General features: G+C 39.5%; 1 protein-coding gene across 18 annotated transcripts in view; it reads right to left on the bottom strand.

Moving 5' to 3' along the window:
* The window catches only part of NRXN3 (neurexin 3), a gene marked incomplete at both ends in the record, with an annotated part of 1469510 nt that overhangs the window by 349654 nt on the left and 1094710 nt on the right, over positions 1-25146 (bottom strand). For all 18 annotated transcript variants that reach the window (XM_079767585.1, XM_079767570.1, XM_079767583.1 and 15 more), the window contains one exon: positions 8744-8925. In XM_079767585.1, the coding sequence (XP_079623711.1) occupies positions 8744-8925 (182 nt within the window). The remainder of the gene's footprint in view (positions 1-8743; positions 8926-25146) is intronic.

Here is a 25146-nt window from a genome sequence, read left to right as displayed (position 1 = left end):
TGTCCTCATCTAGGATACCACGAAGCTGGCTTTACATTGTAGCATCCTGATTCTTCCTAGAATTTGATATTGCTTACTAGAAACCTGATGCATGAAATTCATGCACAGTGGGGGGTGTGGGTGTTGGGTCCCTCAGCCCAGCCTGCACCCTCTCGCAATCCGGAACCCCACAGGGGATGTCCGACTGTGGGATCAGGCCTAAACCAGCAGTTGGACATAACTCTCGCAATCCAGGACAGCTGGCTCCTAACCGCTCGCCTGCCTGCCTGCCTACCTGATCACCCCTAACCACTCTACCTGCCTGTCTCATCACCCCTAACCACTCACCTGCCTGCCTCATTTCCCCTAACTGCTCACCTGCCTGCCTGATCATCCCTAACCACCTCTGCCTGCCTGCCTCATTGCCCCTAACTGCTCGCCTGCCTGCCTGATCGCCCCTAACTGCCTCTGCCTTGGCCCCCGCCACCACAGCTTCATCAGGAAGGACATCTGGAATGACATCCAGAAGGTCATTTGGCTGCCCTGTCTAATTAGCATATTACGCTTTTATTATTATAGATTATAGGTCTGGTGCACAAAATTCGTGCACGGGGGGGTCCCCTCAGCCCAGCCTGCACCCTCTCCAATCCGGGACCCCTTGGGGGATATCCAACTGCCAGTCCAGACCGGCAGTCAGACATCCCTCTCACAATCCTGGACCGCTGGCTCCTAAATGCTCATCTGCCTGCCTGCCTGGTCATCTTTAACTGCCCCTTCCTGCCAGCCTGATCACCCCTCACTGCCTCTGCATGCCAGCCTGATCGCCCCCAACTGCCCGTCCCTGCTGGCCTGGTCACCCCTAACTGCCCACCCTGCTGGCCTGGTTGCCCCCCAACTGCCCCCCAGCCTAGTCACCCCTCACTACCCTCCTGCCAGCCTAATAGCCCCAACTGCCCGGCCTGCTGGCATGCTTGCCCCTAATTGCCCTCCGCTGCTGGCCTGCTTGCCCCCAACTGCCCCCCCTGCCGGCCTGGTCGCCACATGCAGCCTGCTTGTTCAGTCATTTGGTCGTCCCTCGGGCCAGCCCTGAGAGGCTGGGCAGCTGCCATCCGAGGCTTGCCTGCACCTTGGGCCAGCCCTGGGTGGCTGGGGGGCTGAGGGAACTGGGGGACTCTGGAGGCAGGCACGCGGAGTGGCCGGGTGGGCCCGGCCATGCCACACACCTGCTACCCCGGCAGGGCTGAGGGGACTGGGTGCCACCATCTGTGTCTGTGGGCGCTGCCATCTTTGAGGGCATGGCAGTCAATTAGTATATTCCATCCTTATTGACTGTGGGTGCTTCCATCTTTGTGAGGGTGTGACAGTCAATTAGCATATTACCTCTTTATTAGATAGGATGTTAAAATCTCAGAGATCTTCTCAGAGTTTATTCATTATTTAGGAAAATAAAATGTATTGTTTTCTTTGACTTTTAAAAAATGTTAACTGAAGAAAAGTACCAATAACATAAAGTGATCCATGATTGAAAGCTCACTATAAGCCAGGGGTTATACAAGAGTTTTATATGCATCATCTCATAATGTATAAAAAAAAGAACTTATTTTAATGACTCTTTTTTCCATTCTGTTAGTTCTAGGTAAGCCAAGGTCAATCACAGTATCCCCAAAATGTAGCACCTTGCCTGGCACATAAAAAACACTCGATTTCATTATACTGAATAACACTCATAACTTAAATTCTCTTAATCCTAATTTTTCTAAATCATTTTATATATGCATTGAGGATTCTCAAACATGACTATCAGAAATAGTCAAAGGGTCACTGGTGTAAGTGATAAATGACAGAAATATGGCCATTTGTCCTCTGCTTCTCATGAGTGTCTACTAGCCATAAAATACTTTTTGCACATGTTGTCAACTTGGTTTTTATGATGGAATTATTGTATATTTAATCTGCTCACTAAAATTATCTTTCTGATTTTGAGAAATCAAAATCTATGAAATTATTTTATTTGTATATGTGCTTTTAGGTTCCCAGTTAACTTGATGGTAGCAGCTACTCATCTCCACTCACTCTGGCTGTACCCACATTAAGACCGTGGTTCTAGCAATGACTCTTTGGGGCTCTAATAATCCTCAAGTATAGGACCAAGCCCTGGGCTCTTCATCTGGAGCCCACAGTGGGGATCTAACCCCTCTCAGACCAAGACTGCCCACAGAGGTGTGCTCTGCTGCTGCTGCTCCTTGTTATTGTTTGCTCTTTCCCTTCTCCTCTTCTCCTCTCTCTTCCTCGTCCTTCTCCTCTACTCCCTGCTCTCTTTCCTCCTCCCCCTTCCCTTCTTTTTGAAGAAGGAATTCCATGGTATGGTGGATTACACTTTTCCCACTGAATAGAGAGTCCTTTGCAACATTATACCCAAGGGCAACAGAGGCACAATGCATCACCTTGTGACACTGTATAGGGACATAATGTCCTACAATGAGAGACCAGGAAACTACAGAAGTCCACTTATCCTGTTACCCTAACCAGGCCTCTCTTAGAAGAAAATGGTCCTCTACCATGTGCTAACAGAACACTCTAAAAGTCTCAATTGTGGATCTGATTAATTCAGAAAAATTTGCTTTTAATCAGATAAAATAGAAATTTGTTTGCAGAAACAGTGCCCACAGACTTTTAAATATATTTTAAAAATGAGATTCTACTCTCAATTTTAAAACATATTCTTCCTTTCATTATTTTTTTTTCTCTGATGAAGTCATCACCTTCTGGATTTCATTGAGCAAACTACCTCTCAACATGTGTGCAGTCCTTTGCTTATAACAAACAACGTTTATATTCTTTATTTCATTTGAACCTCTAGAAAACTATGTAACATAAACTTTTGGGGGGCTCATTTAAAAGAAGGGGAGAGGTATCTTACTCCAAGCCAAATAGCTAACTGGTTACTGACAGAATTGAGACTCAATCCAAATCTTTCCATTTAAAATTAAGTACATTTCCCCACTATAGCACATTACCTCTCAAAACCAAGTGTAGAATCAAAGAAAACAGAATTAGATAGAAATCTCTTGGGAATAATAGAGACCTGAGAAAACACACACCAAGCCCCATGCAGGCAGCTGCCTTGGGTCCAGTTTTCACAAGCAGTATCTTCATGGAATCCCCATTTCCACTGCTTTCTTCCACCTTCTCCATCTCTGCTGGGACTGAGGGCTAAGCTGGGAGATGCAGATGGGATCCCCAGCAGGCCCTCTCTGCAGAAGAACCTAGTGATCTAGAAAAGCTCCTAAGCCCAGAAAACTCAGAGGCCTTTTCACTGAGAACAAAGTGCAGAAAAGAGACACCGAGCCAACATGTAGTGTGTAGCACACTGTGGAAAAAAGAAATTGTGTCTGTTGGTCACCTTTGTGGTTATCCTGTCCTTTCCCTCTTTATTTGCTTTATTAGCCTCAGAAATACCAACATTCCTCTGTATTCTTCCATAGAAAACCCCAAATCCAGTCCCTGAATCAAACCCAATCTGCTCTTAAGTCAAATGGAGAGCTGAATCTAAGCCACCAGCCACCTTAGCGCACGGAGGAGGAATCCCACAGGTAGTGATGGTTCCCTATAAATACTCCTCACAGAGACGGCCCAATGAAGCTGCCAGGCCAACTATTCACAGATGCAACAGATGTGACGAACAGACCATTTATCATTTTCAGCCTCTGCTCCCCTTATTCTATAGGAGTCTCTTCAAATGCTATAAATTATGGAAAAACAATATTATGCCAAACAAACTTAAAAATTTTCTGATTTCTCTGAACATGACCTTGAGAGGATACTACTAGCCCTTTTTTGGGGGGAGTGCAGTTTTGGAAGGAGAACACTTTGCCATTATGAAAGGGTGGTCAGGCTGGACAGCATCCTTGGTGTCCTCCTACCTTGCTTTATGTAAGTATCGACATTGTAATTCCAAAGGGAAACCATTGGGGAAGGTTAGAGATTCTGATCAAACAAAACAGGTGCCATAACCCATAAATTGTCACTGTTCTGAAAGGCTCATAATTTAAAAAACGAATCCAAGAGGATTTACTGTAAATTACACACAGGGAAAAAGAAATTAATAGGATTTCATTTTTACACTCTGCAGTAACTATATAAAAAAGAGCTAATGATATCCAGTTCTCCTCAACCTTCTCTTCTGTAAGTGGTGAAGGGAGGTTGTTGAGAAATTCATGGCAGTGATTGCAGACTCTTCATAGTAATCCTTTCTCTGGTCCTATTCAGCTTTTTCCCTATTGTATGAATGAAAGTGAGTGTAACATGACAAACCCCATAGAGCCTCGATGGGAGTCAGTGGGTAGATGTCACTTGCAAGTAATAGCAGCTGTTCTCCAAATATTGACCTGGATAACTTCTCAACAATAGATTTCAATGCTCTGCTTACCCTCCTCCCTCCCACATAATTTCATTTCATGCACACATTTTTCAACAAACATCGTTGTGCCTTTGCTAAACATATTTTATCAGTAATTTCATTAATATTATTGCTGACACAGAAAATAGTGCATCAAGGAGATCTGAACCAAAATCGAAGAAATGTAAACTAATTTGAAACGAACCATCTCTCAATTATTTGATCTCTTGGCCTTCTCTAATCTTTTAACCAGTTAACTGTCACTCGTCCAAAACGAAATCCATCCCTACATGCCATGATATTTTGAATTTAATTGCATCTATAGACGCTTATGGCATAAAATGGGTTAAACAAGCAAACCTCAAATTCTGTGAGAGCTGCAGACCTTAGCCTGGTGTGAGAAGGATCATAGAATAAGACTGAATACTTTAATCAGTAAATGATTCAAGAACCTACAGTGGAATACTATTTTAACAAAATATCTATTTTTCTAAAGAGCCTTTAATGGGTGGGGATTTCAGGATGACAAAGGAAAAGAAAGAAGAAAGTTCAAGTGTGAAAGGGAGGATGCTGTGTATAGAGCAAGTGTAATAGACAGACAGCCTACATCTATCCACAAAGCCCAATTTCTGCACAGGTGGCAGACATGGATAGCAGAAGCCATAACTCCTACCTGCTGGATGGGCCAGCTGCCCTCACGGACCTTTGTAAAGCTTGGAGTGAGTGAGAGAGAGGCACTGAGAGCTGCCAGGCAAGGAGAAGCCCATTTGCCATTCCTACTTGGGGGGCTCTAGGGTAGGCAGGTATCTTCAGGAAAGGGAGCTCAGCTCAAGGTCAGACTCCCTGTCATCCCTGGAACAGTATTTTCTCTTCCTCCAAATGAGCTAACTTGGGGTAACCAGGGCTTATTCCAATGACAGTGTTACTGCTACTCAAAGCACTGCAGGAATTCCTTGCAATACTTCGTTTTTGAGCAACTTACTGGCTTTACAATCAATCAGAAATCACACCAAAGTACTCCTAGTTGTTTCCACACCTAACACCCACACTGGAAAAAATGCAGCTTTGCCCACATGTGACCCCCTGCTGAGAACATCTGCAGGAAGTCTGTCCTCTCCCCCAGGCCCACCTTCTTTTCTCCCCTGTCCCTAGGATCTTCCCTGCTTTCATCTCCGCTTCATGCCTGCCATCACTTTTTCTCACCCCACCACTGGGTTTCTATCCTCCTAGGCAAACTGCAAGGGAGGATTATACCTCTCATCTCCTGCCCAACCTTTTCTGCTTTCATTAATGTCCATTAATTTTTACTCCTTTGGAATAATTTTCTTTAGTGCAAGGAAACAAACTGTGTTCAATAAACAAATCCACATTTTACAGATTGTAAAAGTCATATGAAAGTATCTTGGTATGTATTTATGGCTTCACTTTCCTGATGCATCTATATAAATGTTCAACACAAGACCTTGGTTTTGTAATCAAATCTTTTGATCTTCAGCTTGGATTCCTTGCCCCACCCACTCTGGACTCAGTGTCTATCACAGGTTCTTCACATCTTCATGAGGAAGTTTGCAGTCTGAGGCAGAGGTTACCAAAGTAGTGCCTACAGCCTATTTTTTTATAGGTAACTTTTCATTGGAATACAGTCATGCACCGTTTTTAATCTTTGGTAGACACCAGAGATAATCCATTAGGACAGTGGTCAGCAAACTCATTAGTCAACAAGACAAATATCAACAGTACAATGATTGAAATTTCTTTTGAGAGCCAAATTTTTTAAACTTAAACTTCTTCTAATGCCACTTCTTCAAAATAGACTCACCCAGGCCATGGTATTTTGTGGGAGAGCCACACTCAAGGGGCCAAAGAACCGCATGTGGCTCGTGAGCCACAGTTTGCTGACCACTACATTAGGAAATTAAAAAATTGTTTAAACTTAAGTACTAGACCAATGAAGCAGCCCCTTGCTCAAGATGGTCACCAATATTGCAGGTTCACTTCAGAACAAAGTGATTTCTCCACATCATGGGGTCTCTTTTCCTTTTCTCTAAAATGTATCAGATGATATCCTTTTCTACCCCAAGCTCTGAAGCACAGACAATCTGTTTGGATTTTCTAGAATGTTTAAGCAATGGCAGCAGCACTGGAATAAGTCCATAGCACCCAAGGGGGTACTATACATTTTGAAGTACAATTTCTTGTACTTTTGCTTGTAAAATATTAAAATGGAATGTATGCATCCTCCTGGAAGTTCCCCAAATCCTCACATCCATTTTATAAAAAGAGTGCCCACTGCAAGTCAACTTTCAAATAAGAAAACATTTCTCTTAAAAGTGAGGATATTCTAAAAAACACATGGGAGAAATGGATAAACTGGTAGCCCATTATCTCTTTCAAAAAAGATGCTCATGATTGTGCCAAATCATATTTTTCTTAGTAAGTCACACTGAATAAGAAAGGAAGATAAATCACCAGGAAAATGCAAGCGAGCTGGTAATAATTGCCTAGTTATAGCTGCCATGAAAGTCATTAAGTTATACGCAGCATAAATCTCACCGAGTTTTGTAAATTACGGTGGTTCTTACAGGCCAAATAAAGATAAACCCTCCTAACCATAGCTGCCTCTCTCTGTGCTCCTTGGCATGGCTTTTTAACATGCTTTAGCTCAGGCTCATAGTATCATATGGTTCCTGAAGCATCTGAGAAAGCATTCAAGTTCCACAGCTCAATTCAAGACCACTCTTGCACATTTTGAAGGTGGATATATATATATCACCTGCTTCACGTACATCTCCCACTGGGGATTGAGCCTGCAACCTGGTCATGTGCCCTGATCAGGAATTCAATCATGACTTTTTGGTTCATGAGTTGATGCTCAACCACTGAGCCATGCTAGATAGGCAAGATCACCATTTCTAACCGGCCCCTCCCTGAACTCCTATTCAGAGTCTTGCCCTGTTCTGGCTCACAGAAACCAAACAGACTTCCAGCTCAAGCTTTAACCTTCAAGATGCTCCTATTTCTAAGGATATTGGAAGAGCAGGGGCGGAGATGGGCCCTGCCCCAAGGGATGAGCTTGATGCTGTGGTATCAGCCAGGCAGCCACCTCTATTGGAAAACCAACAGTGAAACCCCACCTTCCGATTTCCCCAGAGAACCAGTACATTAGCAAAGTTTGCATGCAAAGAGCCCCAGAAAATGTTTCTTTTCCTTCTTTTTGGAGGTTGGTGCTAATCCCCAGTTGATCTTTCCTCTTAACTGCTCCCCCTCCCCCCGCTATTTAAACCGGATTCTTATTGCTCCAAATTAAATCCATTCTTTCTAGCCCTGTCATTGCTAACTAATGAGAACAATTCCTCTCTGTGCTCTTGGTGCTGCACTCAGGGTACTTATGGATGAGAATCATATCCTCCGTTAGCCTACTTTCTTAACTGCAGACTGCACAGGTGATAAAATGGGTTAATTGTTGCTATAAAAATATTTTCTACCCTCATAACGAAGTAATTTTTCCTCCAAATCATTTTAATTTCTTACAATTGCACTGTGTTCTTAATGATCTGCAATGACTGAGGGTGCAGTCCTATTGCGTTTATGTACACAAGCACAATGTTGAATGTACAATACACATGAATACACCAATTCTTGGTTGCTGTGCTGTTTTCTTTTGGCCCCACTCACTCTGGCCTCAGTTTTTATCACACGCTCTTTACATCTCCAAGAGGAAGTTTGCAGCCTAGAGCAGGGTCACCAAAGTACAGACAGCTGCCTGTCTTAATAAATACAATTTGTATTGGAGAAGTCACATATACTTTTAAAAAATATTGTGCCTACAGCTGCTTTGACATTACATGGCTATATGACCTCCAAAGGCCAAAATATTTACTAGCTGGCTCTTTATAAAAAACAAACAAACAAACAAAAACACACACACAAAAAAAAAACACAAACAAACAAAAAAAAACTTTGCTGGCCCTCCACCCTAGGAGATTATGAACATTCAAATTGACTTTGCTACTTGTACCAGGTTAAGATGAACCACACCAGGTAAAAATCTCTTCTTTTTACACCTGAGCCATCTGCTGAAAGTTTCCTGAGATGCCAAACCACACAGGGAGGGAGTCAAAATGGGAAGAGTTTTAAAATATTTATCCCTGAGGTACCCTAGTGCCATCATGGTTCACATCTGAAGAGGAGAATGAGACGAAACAGAGACCATCCCTTGGATAGGGTACCAACACCCACCGAGACGATTTTTATAAGCACATGTCCCTTTGCTGTGTCTAACTAGAATTTCTGCTGCATTTATCTGGCTTCCCAACTCAGCCCACCAGGAGGACAACAAAATTCAGATGAAGGCCCAGCACTCACTATGTGAAGCTGGAGGAAGTCTCCGAGGCCGGGAGCGCTGTCAATGCGAACCAGGATGCCATCCTTCACGGTGGTGCTGAAGCCCACGGCCAGGCGGTCCGAGCGCGTGCTGGGCCTGTCGTTGGATGGCCAGGTGTAGAGGATGAGGCCTCCACTCTTCCCAAAGATGTAGGTTGCGCCAGCTGCAAAAGCAAGGAGAGGGGAAGCCATCAGGGCAGCCAATCCAATCATGGGTTGCCAGATGTGGGCACACTGTTGAGCCTCTGCAGACAGCTATGGAGGTGACACACCCCCACATGCTAGGATTTGGTGCTGAGAGGAATGACATCCAAAGCCTCCAAGAGTGGGCTGTCACCTTGAATTAAAGATGCAGGCAAAACAAATTAATAACAGAGCAGATGTCAGGGAGCAACATTTCGAACATCTTCAGTTCCTGCTGCGGAAGGCAATTGACACGCTGTGTCTGAGAGCTTGGGGACATGTGACAACCAACTTTTCCATCCTCCTCAAGAGCAGGATTAATTTCCCATCTCTGCCAGGACAGACACCAGACAGAAAAGGAGTGCCCCATCTCTTAGCAATCTGGGTATTCTAGTCAGTGGGGCTAGGAGCCATTCCAGAGACACCTCAGGAAACAGAGAAACCCACAGGGTCCAAAGCCATCATTCCTTTCATGCCTGGACCTCTACCACCCACAGAGAGGAAAGCTGCCATCTCAGGAAACCAGCTACTTGACTAAAAGAGTTTGCTGATTTCACTGTACTGTTGCTATTTGAAAGATAATAAAAATTAATTCCAGAGGCCTCTGAAAAATTAACTTTAGTATTTTCCCCCAGCAGTGGTGCTTATCTGCTATGATATAACAGTTTCCACCTCCTTTTCCAAAAGGAGATATAGGAGACAGAAAACAAATCTCAGTATAATGTCAATTATGACTAGTGGGTTTATCAGTGTATTTACTATTATATACTATTATTACTTGTGTTTTACTATTACTAGTTACAAACCCATGGGTTTGTAAGAAGATACTAATTTAAATATACTTAGAAAGCAAGCAGAAAAGAAAATAAAGAAATCATTTGCAGCTCATAAATTGAAAACATCTGTTTTTATAAAACAAGTTTTTTAATCTGAATTTGGGGAAAAGCATTTAAGTTTGGTAGTCAGAATAGACTACATGATTGCAATTTCTATGCTTGTGTGTATGTTACCCATAACGGGCACTTCCATATGTTACTTATCTCCAAGTTCAAAGACCATTTGGCACCAGATTTGTCCCACTAAACACGGTCCAATCCTTGAAACTATTTTAAAGCAACATTAGTCAAGCACTCAGATATCTTTAGCAGTCACTAAAAATCTTAAGCCCTGGTCCACATTGAATTTACAGAGGATATTGGGTTGAATGATGTTGTTTGAAGAAGAAATGAGTTATGCAGGTCATTTTGAAATAATAAAGTAAACTGCTATGAGGCTAGAAATAGGAGAATATGTCATGTATCATTATTTGTTAAGCTCTAAGCCACATTATATTCTGAGGCATATAAAATCTAATTTATTATTTCTCAAAGGTCACTATACTGGTTGTTCCAATATGCTCAGTTTGTATATTACACGTAACATAACATCATTTTCCTTTTATGAATTTCTCAATCTTTAGCGGACGGTGTCTGAAAAGCCCTTCAGGCCTCTAGAGAATTTGGGACTGTGATATGGAAAGTTTATGGTTAATTCCATATGCAAAACAATGTTTGCTCCTCACCATCCATAAACTCATTCAAAGCTTCTTAAAATTAGAAATATGTGTATAGTTATTTACCCTTGGTATCGTTCCATCTGTGCAGAATTTAAATAATTCCCTTTCTGTGGATGATTACAAATATCATCACTGCTACCTTTAATCTTTATTTGGAAAACTGAAGGTTATTCAGTGATCAAAATCACCAAAAATGCAAATCAGCCTGTGACATTTTGTGGCAATTTATAAAACCGTACCCTATTCTATCCTAAATATATAGTGGATTCTGCTACACAGATAAATCCATACTGCATTAGGAAATAATTTTGTCACTATGAAAAGAACTAGTCAAAAGTTAACTAACAGTGATAGATATACATGATGCTTTATAGTTTACAAATCCTTTTCAAATTCAGGAACTGGATCTTCCCAACTGTTTTATGGGCAATCTCATGTGTTAACACTGTTTGGGAACACAGACCCAAATATCTGACTTAATTAAGTGGCACCTCCTTTAAGTCCCCAGCTTAACCTTCCTGCCTCTGAAAGCCTATCTTTACCATATGCCAATCACAAAAAAACTACCCCAATGATGTAACCTTGACTGTACTTCCTCCTTTTCATATATTATCCTAAGACTAAAATGGAACAAAAACAAAGCCATAGCCCCCAAATCTGGCATGTTTTCAAAAGGTAATCTGGTCTTCTTACTAAACAAATAACTTTACAAACCTTCTATTCTGCTTATATTACTCCCCCACTGCCCTGTTCCGGAATTCTCAATATAAAGAGGAAGAGCACTTTAAAAGATAACTATATAACCCCTTACATTTATTTAGTGGTTAGGAGGTCACCAGGGCTTCAATTTTTAAATAAGCAAAGAACAAAACCTCATGGTGACAATATTAGGCTAAGCAGATATAAAATGATTTAAAATTATTTTAATTGCTTCTGTTATTCTGAATTTAGAATTTCATTGTGTTACATAATTCTAACTTTGCAGGGGAAAAGGGTGTGAAAGATAAAAAATCCTTAGCATAAGACATATTTTGTTCTGTAGAAATAAACATTAAAATATGTATTCTTGGTACTGAATTTGCTAGTAAGGGTGATAAAGCTGGCTTGAGAGGAAGTTAATAGTTGCATAGTTTGTTATATTTTTTCTGCTCGGTTAGCTTTGCTATCTTGAATGGTTTTTAAATATAAATACAAGCTTTCATTTAATTTTAATATACAATGCTTATAGTCCCAAGGGGACCATGAAATTATTTTGGTTTACATTTCCAAATTAAAACGTTAATTTTGTTATTTTTAAATGTGGATTGCAAATCAACTTTTGGGGAACATTGCAGGAACTGTAAGAACCATCCTTAATCCATTAAAGATTTTCATTTCTAAGCCATGCAGTACAACATGACACGTTTTCTCCCCTGAGCCTAGTAATTCTGATTGCTGGTTTCTTTCTGTGCTTATATGCCAGTGCTAAAATCATACTACATATATTAATAATCTCAACCATGTAAATTTCCTGCTTGCTAGCAAAAAGTGATCAATTCAGTTGAAGAAAAAAATTACTATGGTTGCATTTGGCCATTTAACATTGCAGGATTTTCAAGTTTGAAGGCAGCTGAGGTTGCTTTTCTGAATTCCAACCAACACTTTTTCAGAAATGAAATCACCACACTGTCACCATTAACCAAGATAAAGTATATACACTCCATCTTCAAACAGTAAACAAGTATGACATGTTATTTAACACACAGCTTCTTTTGTCTCAAAAGGACCAAAAGAATACTTTGACTTATTGCTTTTATAATTGGCTAGCTATTTACTGGGATGGAGATGATGGTGGTTTTGATAGAGCAGATGGGAAGGTATATTTACATTTTGGTGTGTGTTCTGTGTTGGGGGTGAAAGGGAAGAAAAGGGAAGAACAGCCTCCAGTGAAAACATGGAAGAGTCTTGGGAGTGTTTTCATGTAAGTGTTTTCACAATAAGCTGATTAAGTAGATGATCTATGATTTCTCAAGAAGAATGAAGAAAAAAATGTTTTCCAGTTCATGCATTTCCCCAATAAATAGCTCTTAAATTTGTGGTGTATATTACTGCTTTTTTTACTAGAATCGCATTTAATTGTTGATGGCAATTCAACTTTTCCTTATTCAGGACCTCTTGGATAATTCTGTTTTTGTTGTTTTGACTTATAACCCTCATTGCCCTCTCATTATAACATTGTTTCTATATCTATTACCATATATAAATATCATATTATCTTTTGGATATATTAATAATAGGAATAGAAACAGGGTCCTGTTTAAGATTTATATAAGATATAAAAATAATCTATATATATATATATATATATATATATATATGTGTGTGTGTGTGTGTGTGTGTGTGTGTGTGTGTAAAAATGAAGAAAGTTAGAAAATATAGCAGACTACCTGAAATTGATTTATTATTTCCCCAACCAAATATTTACAGATAAAATGGCTCCAGAGAAGCATATAAATATAATGGCTTTCTACTTATGTGTGTTGGTTGTTTTTTTTTAAAACTTAAAGCATATCAGCTCTCTCTGAAATAGTTTTCAGGTGGTGTGAAAATGAAACAAGTTGGAAGCCTCTCCAAGGGGAAGCCTTAGAGTGTGAAATTCAAAAAGAACTAGAACATTTACTCGTGGGCAGTGTCACAGGTAGAATAATAAATTAAGTAATAACCTAAGTATCTCTTAGTGTGCACACCACCTGGCAGGTAAGCTAGGATAAGAACAAGGTGTCCAACTCCTACTCCAGTGCTATCTGAACATTTCCTAAGAACTTAGGATAAAATCTCATGACACTAAGTATATGTGTCTTCCTTTATCATTTCAGGTTCTTATTCCTTATTTCCATTTTATTAAGCTTTCATCGACCTTATGCCTTTTGTGTTCTTTACTTTAAATTGATAAATTATTTTGAAAAATAATTGGACTATCAATGACAAAATGTATTATGTTGGTAAGTAGTTATTGCTATTAAAACTATCTTTACTTTATATCAATTACTATATAGCTAATAAAACCAAAATGGAAAGACTGTCAAACTCACAAATACTTTTTCTAACAAATGGAGGCATAAAGCTCAAGGATCTCTTAATAGCTAATATCCTAAAGAATATATTTTCTTGATTTATTTACTGTGTTTTGTGCCCTCCACACACACACAGACACAACCCCTTGATTATACTGGGCTGATTATAATAGTAGGACCTTATACTGTCATAGCATTAAATGATTTTCAAATTTCTTTGGGAGTATCCTCATTGAATACCTCTTCCCCCAATGCCATTGACATATTAAAGATAACTTTGTTACTGTTTTAGTAAAATATAAATAAATAAATAAATAAATAAATAAATAAAGGAGGCTCAAAGAGATTAAATAAAAAAGAGACTCTGCCCTCTTCTCCCCTCAGCAGGCTGTCCTGCTGGCCCTGGAGAGGAAGTTTCCCTAAAGGAATCCCTGGAGACCAAGAGCTCACAAGGAGCGGGGAGGGGTGAATAACAGATGGGAAAACTGTGAACAACAAAACCTCTGTATTACAGAGGGAGCCACTAGGGAGTACTAGATAGGTGATAAGTGATACAGATTTTACAAACAGCCCTGCTGTGCATTTATTGAATGGATGGTTTATTGTGATCTATTTTGCCTACTCTGAATTTTAAAAAATAAACACTAAAACTGATGATAAGGTAGCCATAAATAAAGCAGAACAGAAGGGACTGAACATTAAGAAAGAGATTCCATCAGTTTTAAAGAACATCCTTTATCATTGGCAAAGAAATGATCAGATTTACTGCTCAGGTAATGGAGAAACTGACAACATTGCCTAAGAGTTGAGTAGATCACCAGGGAGAGCCTAGCCCCATTTCTTAAATCAGGCGTGGGCAGGGTGAGGACTCCCTCAACATGGGACGATTTCTTCTTCTCTCTGGAGGAAAGAATAACTGAAAACAAAAGGCACTAACACAGAAAAACAACAACAACAACAACAAAACAGAGACAACATTTCAGAACATATCCCAATAGTCTAAGAAAGATTTCAACTCAAAGACTTCCCAACAGAATCAGTATTGTTTCAGCTCAGTATAAAATCTGCTTGGTAATACTGAACTCAATGAAACCATTAAGAACACAGAATGAAACCATTATATATGTTTCCAATGCCAAAGTTTCCATAGGAGCTGGTGGGAAAAAAAGTATACAACCAATCATATTCTGCCTATTAACCCAATTTCTTATATGAGTAAAAATAAAAGACCACCATTATTTAATTCTGGTGATAAATATCATTAAAAAAACATTATTCTTGGATAATTATATGTCATGTGTAAACCCTGTTCTTGCTAATATGCTTGGTAGGATTGTTTGATGGGAATGGAATGGATTTTCCAGGGAGTCTGAGAGGAACTAAGTAATTGTGCTATTTCCAAATCTGATCCCAACTATTCAGACCACTCATTGCTGGGATTCCTTACATACACAGGTACTACTCCAAAGTATCAGTAAAATAAAATCACACACAGATTCTGGGCACATTCAGGAGTACTGAGCAACACAGACATCATGACCCTTTCTGAGTCTAAGAGGTAATGATATTTTCAGAAACATATTTCAGCAGAAAACATTTCAAAAAGTTATTTTCACTCATCAGATTCAGGATTCTTCCACTAGGAAAAAGCAGGTGATTCGTGATATAGAATAAGATGCTTTCTACATTGAAGTTATTCTAAATATAAAGCTTGAAGGGACACACTTAAATTCCTCTTTGCTTAAAATAATTATCATAAGCTCATTGTTTTTCCTAGGGAGCAATTATTTCTTTCACAAGCCTTTGGTAACAGTTAACAACACTTCTTATAATACTAATGTTAATTCTAATATTAACACTCATACTAGCTATATGGATGGATAATTTATCATACTGGGATAGTCAAAAGTAGGTTTATAGTTGTTCATATGGAAAAAGACAAGTAATACAAATAACTAATATAATAACTAATAAATATTTGTTTTATTTGTCTTTTTTTCATACAAATAACTGTAAACCTACTTTTGCCCATCCCTGAATATTAATTATATATTAAAGTATGCGGTATAACATTTGAAATTCCTATATAACTTTCACTTTAGCTATTGTTGCTGTATTAGTTTGTTAGGGCTGCCATAACAAGGTACAATAGGCCAGGTGGCTTAAACAGCAGAATTTATTTCCTCACAATTCTGGAGGCTAAAATTCTGAGATCAAGGTGTCAGCAAGCTTGGTTTCCTCTAAGGCCTCTCTGCTTGGCTTGCAAATGTCTGTCTTCTCCCTGTGCCCTGATATGGTCTACCCCCTTTACCCATCTGTGCCCTCATTTTCTCTTTTCATAAATTCACCAGTCATATTGGATTAGAGCCCATCGTAATGATCTCATTTTAACTTAATTACCTCATCAGAGATGCTATTTCCAAATACAGTTACAGCTTGAGGTACTAGGGGTTATGACGACAACATATGAATTTAGGGGGACGCAATTCATCCTGCAGCAGTCACTACCCCAATTTTAAAGATGAGGGAAGCTATAGAATGAGTTGCTCAAGACCTAATGGCATCAGAAAATTAATCCAGCTCTGTCTAATTCAATGATGTATATCATTTTTATTATGCCAAGTTGTATCCCTAATAGGCTTACCTTTTACCTCGACCTGTAAATCTGTGTGGGAGTGGAGGTAATGATGGAGAGAGGAAAGACAGAAACAAGATGAAAACTCTGTTCCTTCACATGGAAATGGTAGAGAACAGACTTATCTTCATTTTATTTAAATGACAGTGGTTTAATGTGAGGTTGGTCTTTCTAAAATATATGAAGCAAGGTCAGACAATGGTGGCTTCTGATTAATTACACCCCCTCATAAAACTCTAAATTCTAAAGAATGGGCTCTGATGACATTTATTTCAGAAATCATCTGAAATAAATTTAATTTTTAAATAAATGAAACTTAATTTCATTTTTATATCCAAGCTAGTTCCTTACATAGCAAAACAAAATAAGTTCTAGGAAGTTGCACAGTATTCAGATTTAAGAACATAAATAATGTTTTATTGTCAAACAAAATGAAAATCCAAAGCCCTTCTTACTATGAGCTCCTGAAGGATAGGGCTGTTTAATTTTCTCTCTATCAACACTATGAATGCTCAGGAAATAAGTGCTGTTAAGTTAATCAATAAGACTTGGCTCACCTACACTTTCATATTTTCACACTGTCATTCATGCACCTGCCCATTAATCCATTTCAGCTTTTTGTCATTTCATCTCAATGTGGAAATAGTTTATAAGTACACATCTATTAGAGTTCACAACATCTCCTATGATGGAGCGGAACACAGCTTCCAGTTTATAAAAGAAATGTAACCACAACAACTACTAAATAAATTTACTTTGGTGAATTTTTGACAGGCTCAGATAATAAATTCACACCCACTTTTAATCAAATTGTTTTATGTTACCCCTCCCTTCCTAAATCACATTATACAATCTCTCTCTTTTTCTCTCTCTTACACACATACACACACACACACACACACACACACACACACACACACACACACACACAATGCATATAATGTTCTATTTTACAGACATTAACTAAGTGCAAAGATCATATATTCATTGTTCCTTATCCTACCTAATAAAATGGTAATACGTAAATTACCATCACTCCGCTACGCCCACAATTGGGCCAGTGGGAGGCGCAGGGGGCAGGACTCGGGGTGGCCGGGGTAGCTGATTGGGCAAGCGGGACGCTGAGCTTGCATCGCCAGTGGCGGCGCGAGCTCAGCGTCTGCGCCATGGCTGTGCTGTGGAACAGAAGGGGCCTCTGGGGCAGCGAGCTCACGTCCCACCGCGGACCATCAAAAGCGGGGGAGCTGGGTGCCTGTCTGCTCCAGCACCTCTGAAAGGCCTGGTGCACCAGCGGACAGGCACCCAGCTCCCCCGCGATGGAAAGCAAAAGCGTGGGAGCTGGGTGCCTGTCTGCTCCGGCACCAGGCCTCCAGAGGCTTCTGAAAGGCCTGGTGCACCAGCGGAATGGCACCCAGCTCCCCCCGCAATCAAAAGCGAAAGCGTGTAGGGGACCCTACACGTGCATGATTGAATCATGCACTGGGACTCTAGTAAATGAATAAAAATAAAAATGATCATTGTATAATTACTAATCAGTCTTTTCTTTAGCATTTATTTTAAACTCAGTTCTTCTATCTCATGGGACATAGTTAGAATAAAAGGAAGGTTCAGAGCATATTCATCTGCCTATTTTTATTCCACAGGTTATAAATACTTTCTCTAATAAGAGCAATCAAGGGATTTCTAAGCACTGAATATTCTCTGAAAAAGAGAAACAGATGAATAGTAGTTGCTTATTTCCAGTACTTTGATTTAAATGCCTGATATCTATATATACAGACTTCACACTTTCAAGGGGCCAGGGTCTATAAGCAAATGACTTTGGTATATTTGTGACTCTAATTCATAAAACACTACTTTCATGGAATAGTGGACTAATATTTTTAAGGGAAATGACTCTTGCTTCTATGACATACATATTAGGAAAAAGAGAGAAACTTCAACTATTGTGGCCCATTCTCTTATTCTATAACAATCACTTATCTTTACTGTGCCTCAGTTTCCACATGATTAAGAAGGTAATAATACCTCTCTTACCCATTTCAAAGAGTTGGAGTAAGGATCAAACAACTATTGTGTATACAATAGAGATTTCTAGAAATTGTTTAGTATTCCCATTTTATGGTGATCACCTCAAAGAGAAGAAACTCCCCAAAGTTTTGGTACTTGCAGGATACCTTTATTATTCTACTAGTGGCCCGGTGCATGAAATTTGTGCACATTAAAAGGGAATTAATTAGAGGAAATATTTTAATATTGCTATTTTCCCTTTCTCTATAATAGAAGTATCAGAGATGAAAGAAAATTAGTAAAATATATATGAAAATCTCCCTCCTGTCAAAGTCTTAGGCACACCACATGACCTAGAGTCAAGTCCCCACCTACCACCCACATGTGCTTCGAAAACACAGGAGACCCAGACCCGGCCAGCTCCACCCACATTGGGTGAGACCCAGGCATGGCTGGCCCCATCTCCGTCAAGCCCCACCCAGCGAGGGGCATGGCCTGAGGTCCCTCACCCTGGCCAGGTGCCATGCAGCCTCAGGTCCCTGCTGTTCAGTCATGATGTTACGGCATCTTGGCTAATTTGAATATTCCTCTATTATATAGATAGATATGCCCTGCATATCCTCCTCCTTTGCTTAAAAAATCAAGCTTCTTCCAATGGAAATTACTATTTTCTCCCATTCCAATCATGTGATTTGAATGAAAATTGCCAACCCCTTAACAGATTTTTTTTTTCTATACATACAGCTGGTTTGGCTAAGGTGTAGAAATTAACTCAAGTTGGATCAATCAGAGCAGTTCACTGAATTTTTATGTAATTTGGACCCAGAAGAGAACTCCATCAATCCCTGTCTGATAGAAAGGTACACACACAACTGCATGGCCACATTTCCCACCATGGGGAAGAAGTTGTGAGAGAAATAAATCTTGACTCAGAGTGTGAAGTCGAACTGATGAGTCAAGAGTTGGACTCAGAGAAAAATCTTATATTTTGACTACTTGGTTTTAATGGTCCATGTTGTGAAGTTACACCTTTGTCTTTTCTAAATACTCAATAGCTAACTTGTTTAGTCTAAACTAGTTCAAATTTTGTTCTTTCACAATTAGAACAGTCCTGTATAGCAAAGAATCCCTGGAAATCATCACAGTGCCTGGAATACAGAGAGGGGCACAATAAGAGCATGTTAAATGAAATGGCAAAAAATGACCAAGTTGATCAAGTGATACTAAGTAACCCAGGAATTAACCTAAGAAAAAAAGCACATTCGGTAATATATATATATTACCGAATGTGCTTTATATATATATGAAATTAGAGCCCATGTAAAGTTGACCATGTTCTTGTTGACAATGAAATCCTTAATGATTTCCAAAATTGGGTTATATAAAACTCTCTATATTTTATATGTGATATAATATATCACTATATATTTTATAATATATTCCCATAATTAGATTATGTTATATAATAATTTCCTGGGTAACTTATCACTCTGTCATCTTGATCATTTTTGTTATTGTGGTTGGGATTTCTCCCTTTCATTTCAACCTGGTAATTACTATTGTCAAAATTACTATTTTTAAAAGAAACTATTGATTTTTTTATTGAAAAACTATTCTAAGCATTGGGATTTTGAATCTCTCTCCAACCACAATAACAAAAATCTATATAATATCTTGAAAAAATTCAATAAGAAAACTACAAAGAGAAAAACTATAATTTTTGAGGATATAAAACATGTCAATAGATAGATAGATAGATAGATATAATGTTACTGGACAAGGACAATATGAATATATCAACAATATACAAGGTGTACCCAAAATGTATACACATGTTACAGCGATAGCTCAATTTTGAAAATGAAATGTATTTAATAAATAATACCTTTATAATTATTCAAAGTATGTATATACATTTTGGGACACCCCATATATCAACAGGAATCTTTAAGGCACCAATAAACAGAATCTCATTTTCTTTTGAAGTTCTTAAAGAAAAATAAGTGTGTAATATTTGCCAAGAAAATTTTAAAAGCAAGAATAATGAAAGGAGACTTGCTTTAGCAGACTTTATAATTTACTAAAAAGTAAATTAAAAAAAAATCTATGCTTAGATGAAAAATAGAACACTTGTTTATTAAAAATTAAATGTAGCCCTAACCGGTTTGGCTCAGTGGATAGAGCGTCAGCCTGCAGACTCAAGAATCCCAGGTTCGATTCTGGTCAAGGGCATGTACCTTGGTTGTGGGCACATCCCCAGTAGGGAGTGTGCAAGAGGCAGCTGAATGTATGTTTCTCTCTTATCGATGTTTCTAACTCTCTATCCCTCTCCCTTCCTCTCTGTAAAAAATCAATAAAATATATTTTAAAATAATAAATATAATGGTATGTAAATGTCAAAAAATTTGTTAAGTACTTTCCATGTACTAAGAACAGTATATGTATAATACAATATGATAAGTACTATAGTAGAGTTATGTTCAAAATGAGATAGAAACCCCTAGGAGAGGATAACCAGCTTTAATAAAGACTCGTGCTACATAATATATATATATATATACTAGTAGCCTGTTTGCACGAAGATTCGTGCAATAGACCTTCATTCACCTGGCTGCCTGCACCAGTTTTCTGCCTGCACCGGGGACCCAGTCCTTGGCTGTGGCCACCGCCTTCTGCCTTCTTTCAGGGTCCGGGCTTGGCCCTGGGCAGTGGCCTTGGGCTCGGCCGCACCCAACATCCTTGCTAGGGATTGCAGGAGCCGACCCCCAGTGGTTTCCTGTGATCCGTGCAGGCTCCCCGCTGGTGCCCAAGACTGGGAAAGCCTTGGACGGCTTTCCCGGCCTTGGGCTCAGCCGTACCCAGCGTCCCTGCTAGGGATCGCAGGAGCCGACCCCCAGTGGTTTCCTGTGATCCGTGCAGGCTCCCCACTGGTGCCCAAGGCCAGGAAAGCCTCGGGCGGCTTTCCCGGCCTTGGGCTCAGCCGCACCCAGCTTCCCTGCTACGGATCGCAGGAGCGGACCCCCTGGTCTTTGCCTGTGATCCCTGCAGGCTCCCTGCTGGTGCCCAAGGCCGGGAAAGCCTCCGCCCGAGGCTTTCCCGGCCTTGGGCTCCGCCACACCCCAGCGTCCCTGCAACAGTTTCCTGGTGGGCGTGGCTTGGTTGGTGGGCGTGGCTTGGGCATAGCAAAGGTGCAGTCAATTTGCATATTTGTCTATTATAAGGTAAGATATACACATATATATATATATATATATATATATATATATATATATATATAATCACCACAATACATTTAGTCAACATCCATCACATCACATAGTTATAATTTCATTTCTTGGAATAAGAACTTTTAAGATTTACTCTTTTAGCAACAATGCAGTATGATTAACTATAGTTACCATGCTATACATTGTATTCTTAAGACTTATAATATAGTCATTGCATTATTTGCCAAAATTTGAAAAACTCTGAATCAGTATCAACTCCTTTCTCAACCATTTTAATTGATTGCATAATATTCCACAAGGTGATAAGCTCTAACTTAGCAATTCTCTCCTGATGAGCCCTTAGGTTGATTGTTTGATTAGTGGGTACAACTTGGGGTGGTGGGGGCAATTTGATTTAAGAAGACAGAATATGTGGCTGAATAAAGAACTTCAATTTCCTTCACTTAGTACAGTGGTCAGCAAACTCATTAGTCAACAGAGCCAAATATCAACAGTACAATGATTGAAATTTCTTTTGAGAGCCGAAAACTGACTTCTGTGCATGGGCCACGAAGTTTCAATCACACTGTACCTGCACCCGCACGTGGTATTTTGTGGAAGAGCCACACTCAAGGGGCCAAAGAGCCGCATGTGGCTCACGAGCCACAGTTTGCCAACCACTGACTTAGTAGATGGACAAGTATCACATAATTTTTAAAAAATACCCACAACAAAAACAGCTTCCAATCCAAGTGCACATGGGCAATGTCTGAATCTCTCACGTGATTGACTTATTTAAAAGGCCTAACATAGAAAACATAGTTTCTCTGCTTAATATATATAACATTTCCATTCTTTAATTAAAATAAATCTCCAGGAGTATTAGGCCAAATTGTTTTTGTTCTTCTTAAAGAAAAGATAGTCTATAGCCAAGAGTCACATAAGAGACCCAAATGGATCAAAGTCAGCTCTTGGTGGTCAAAGATATTTTTCATTGTTCATTTAACAAAACTTTATCCCTCACCTCTTATCTATGAACAAAGCCACCTTTGCATTATTATATAACATTTTGGTAATTAGTTTACAGTTTACTTTTAAAAACTGATTCCCACTGAATACATAAGATCCTCCTAATTTTCTTAATCTTTTATCATCTTCAAAGGCGCAGTTTATAGCTTCCATTTTTCTTCCTGTATTATTTTTAACAAGATAATTGCCCTTTGCTAATGTTTAGCGATTCTCATCCCAGTTTCCTAATTAAATATATTTCAAACACATCCTCCATCTCAGGCTCTCTGTCTTCCCTCAGCACCTCCCCACCCCTTGAAAATATGTCTATTCCTCGGGTCCTAATGATAACAGCAATTTCTTTTATATACATATATATTTGATTTTAGGGAGGAATGAAAAGAGAGAGAGAGATAAAACATCAATGATGAGAGATAATCATTGATTGGTTGCCTTCTGCATGCCCCCTACAGGAGATCAAACCTGCAACCTAGGCATGTGCCCTGACCTGGAATCAATCCGTGACCTCCTGGGTCCTAGGTCGACACTCAACCACTGAGCCACTGTGGCCAGGCAGCAATTTCTTATTTATTCTCCTGGACTTTATGGGAGGTGACTGCATTATCTCTGCTTTAAGAAACTGCCCTCTAATCACTGGGTCTTCGAGTGAGGCCTTTCTACACTGGGCCTTACCCTTTTGTTCACAAAGCCATGCTGCAAGTCTATGAAAACTAATTTCCCAGGCCCTCTTTTAGCTCTAATATGATAACTTTAGCAATGATTCACCAGTACAGATATGACATTCTGCAAATAAACAGCAGTCACTTCCATTAAAGCTTGAGGATTTGTTATGATGGATATATTCAGACACACCAGTCTCTTTTTAGAAAATGCAATTTTAGGAGAAAAAAATACAAGATAATTGGTCTTTAGCTCTTGCAGTAAACTTAGATAGCACCTGCCATATTTAAATTAATACAGTGCTTCTCTCTGTTAGATTAGGCCTTCTGATTAAGTCAATCATGTGGAAAGATTCAGACATTGCCCATGTGCACTCAGATTAGACGATGTATTTTATGATGTGGATATTTCTTTTAATAATGTGATACTTGTCCATCTACTAAGTAAAGGAAATTGAAAGTTCTTTATTCAGCCATATATCCTGTGCTTATCTCTCAGCCTCAGCTTTTACCTCACATTGTGTCACATAGGTGGTAGGTTTATTGGGCGCTGGAAGATTCTCCAAAGCAATGACTTAGCATTTGAAGCCTCCATGTTAATACTGGGTCTGCTTCCAGAGATCACATACACATCACTCTTGAGGATTTATTCCCTGTTCCATTGTCCCCATTTCCTCCGGCTCTGGCTGCCACGGTGCTGATCAGGAAACTCAGAGAACAGTTTTGCTCCTTTTAATCTCTCTTAAACCAGCAGCAAGCATGACAATCAGACTCACATGGATGGAGCAGCAGAATGTGAAATGCCCAGGGTCACATTTCAATGGGCCATCCCACTTCCTGGAGAATACCTGGATAAGAAGGAGTAAAGAGGTTCCTACCAGGGGTCAGTTTAGGCTCAAAGGCTCTACTGCATTGATGTGTTTGGGGACTTAGAGGCAGCACTGGTCTGAATTCTTCAGGAGGAAGGGAATGCTTTTTCTCAGAAGGGGTGCTCTAATTGGTCACAACAAATAAAGATCCAATTTCCCTATTTTACCCTGTTAACTGGGTCCCTTAATAGGTTTCCAAAGTTTACTTTAAAGTGAGCATTCTTGCTAGTCATAAACTTGGGGGAGAAGCCCACCAACAACAGGGGCACAAAGATATTTTGTGTTTATTATGTGGAAATCACAATCATAGATCATGCCATTATTTTCAAAAAGTATTCATATTTCACATTCAAGGATGACGATACAGACCCAGCACCCATGTTGTGCTGGATCTGTTGCCCAGCAGGGATTAGGGTTTCCATGGACGTGATTAGATTATGAGTTCCTTGAAGCCATGGTAATGTCATGTGCTTCTTTGTGTCCCCATGATGGCCGAGTCCCATGCTGGACACATCAAATCCTGTGGCATAGAACTGGAAAGAGAATTTGAGAGCCATTATCTGATCTCATTGTTTATAGATGCAAATATTGAGGCCCAAGAGGTTACAAAATTTGTTCAAGGTCACACGATGAGTGGCAGAGCCAAATTAGAACTCTCTTGTCTCCAACCCAGAGCCCATTCTATACTATTTCTTGATGCCTCTAAAGTAGGACCTTAAGAAAAATGTATTTCTTGATCAATTAAAAGCTTTAATTCATATGTTTACACTCTGTCACTTAAGGTAACTGTTTCAGTAGTAAGAGTCACTTGAAGCAGGTTTAAAGTGTGTAGAGAGAGTGGCAGGGGGGAGGAGGGGAGGTTCACATATCCTACCTTCTGTCATCAGTATTTTCTCTGCATATATATGTTTTATCTCTTATACAATAATCTGAAGCCTTACATTTGAATATACAAAATAAAAAAAATCATATATAAAGGAATCCTCTTCTGATGCATTATTCTTAGTCCACAAGGAAGTGAGACAAAGAGAGGTGAAAATATCTGCAAAAGTTACAGACCAATTTCTGTAGAATGTAAGCTACAGCTGGAATTTCTCTACTCCCCGGTAAATGATCTATTTTGAGCTTTAAGGAATTCTTCCCCTGTCCCCTTCCCACATCCTAAGGTCTCTGCAATAGAGGAATA

This window comes from Cnephaeus nilssonii (assembly GCF_951640355.1).
Source record: "Cnephaeus nilssonii genome assembly, chromosome: 4".
NCBI classification, from domain to species: domain Eukaryota; kingdom Metazoa; phylum Chordata; class Mammalia; order Chiroptera; family Vespertilionidae; genus Cnephaeus; species Cnephaeus nilssonii.
This window is presented reverse-complemented; position numbering and strand designations above follow the sequence as displayed.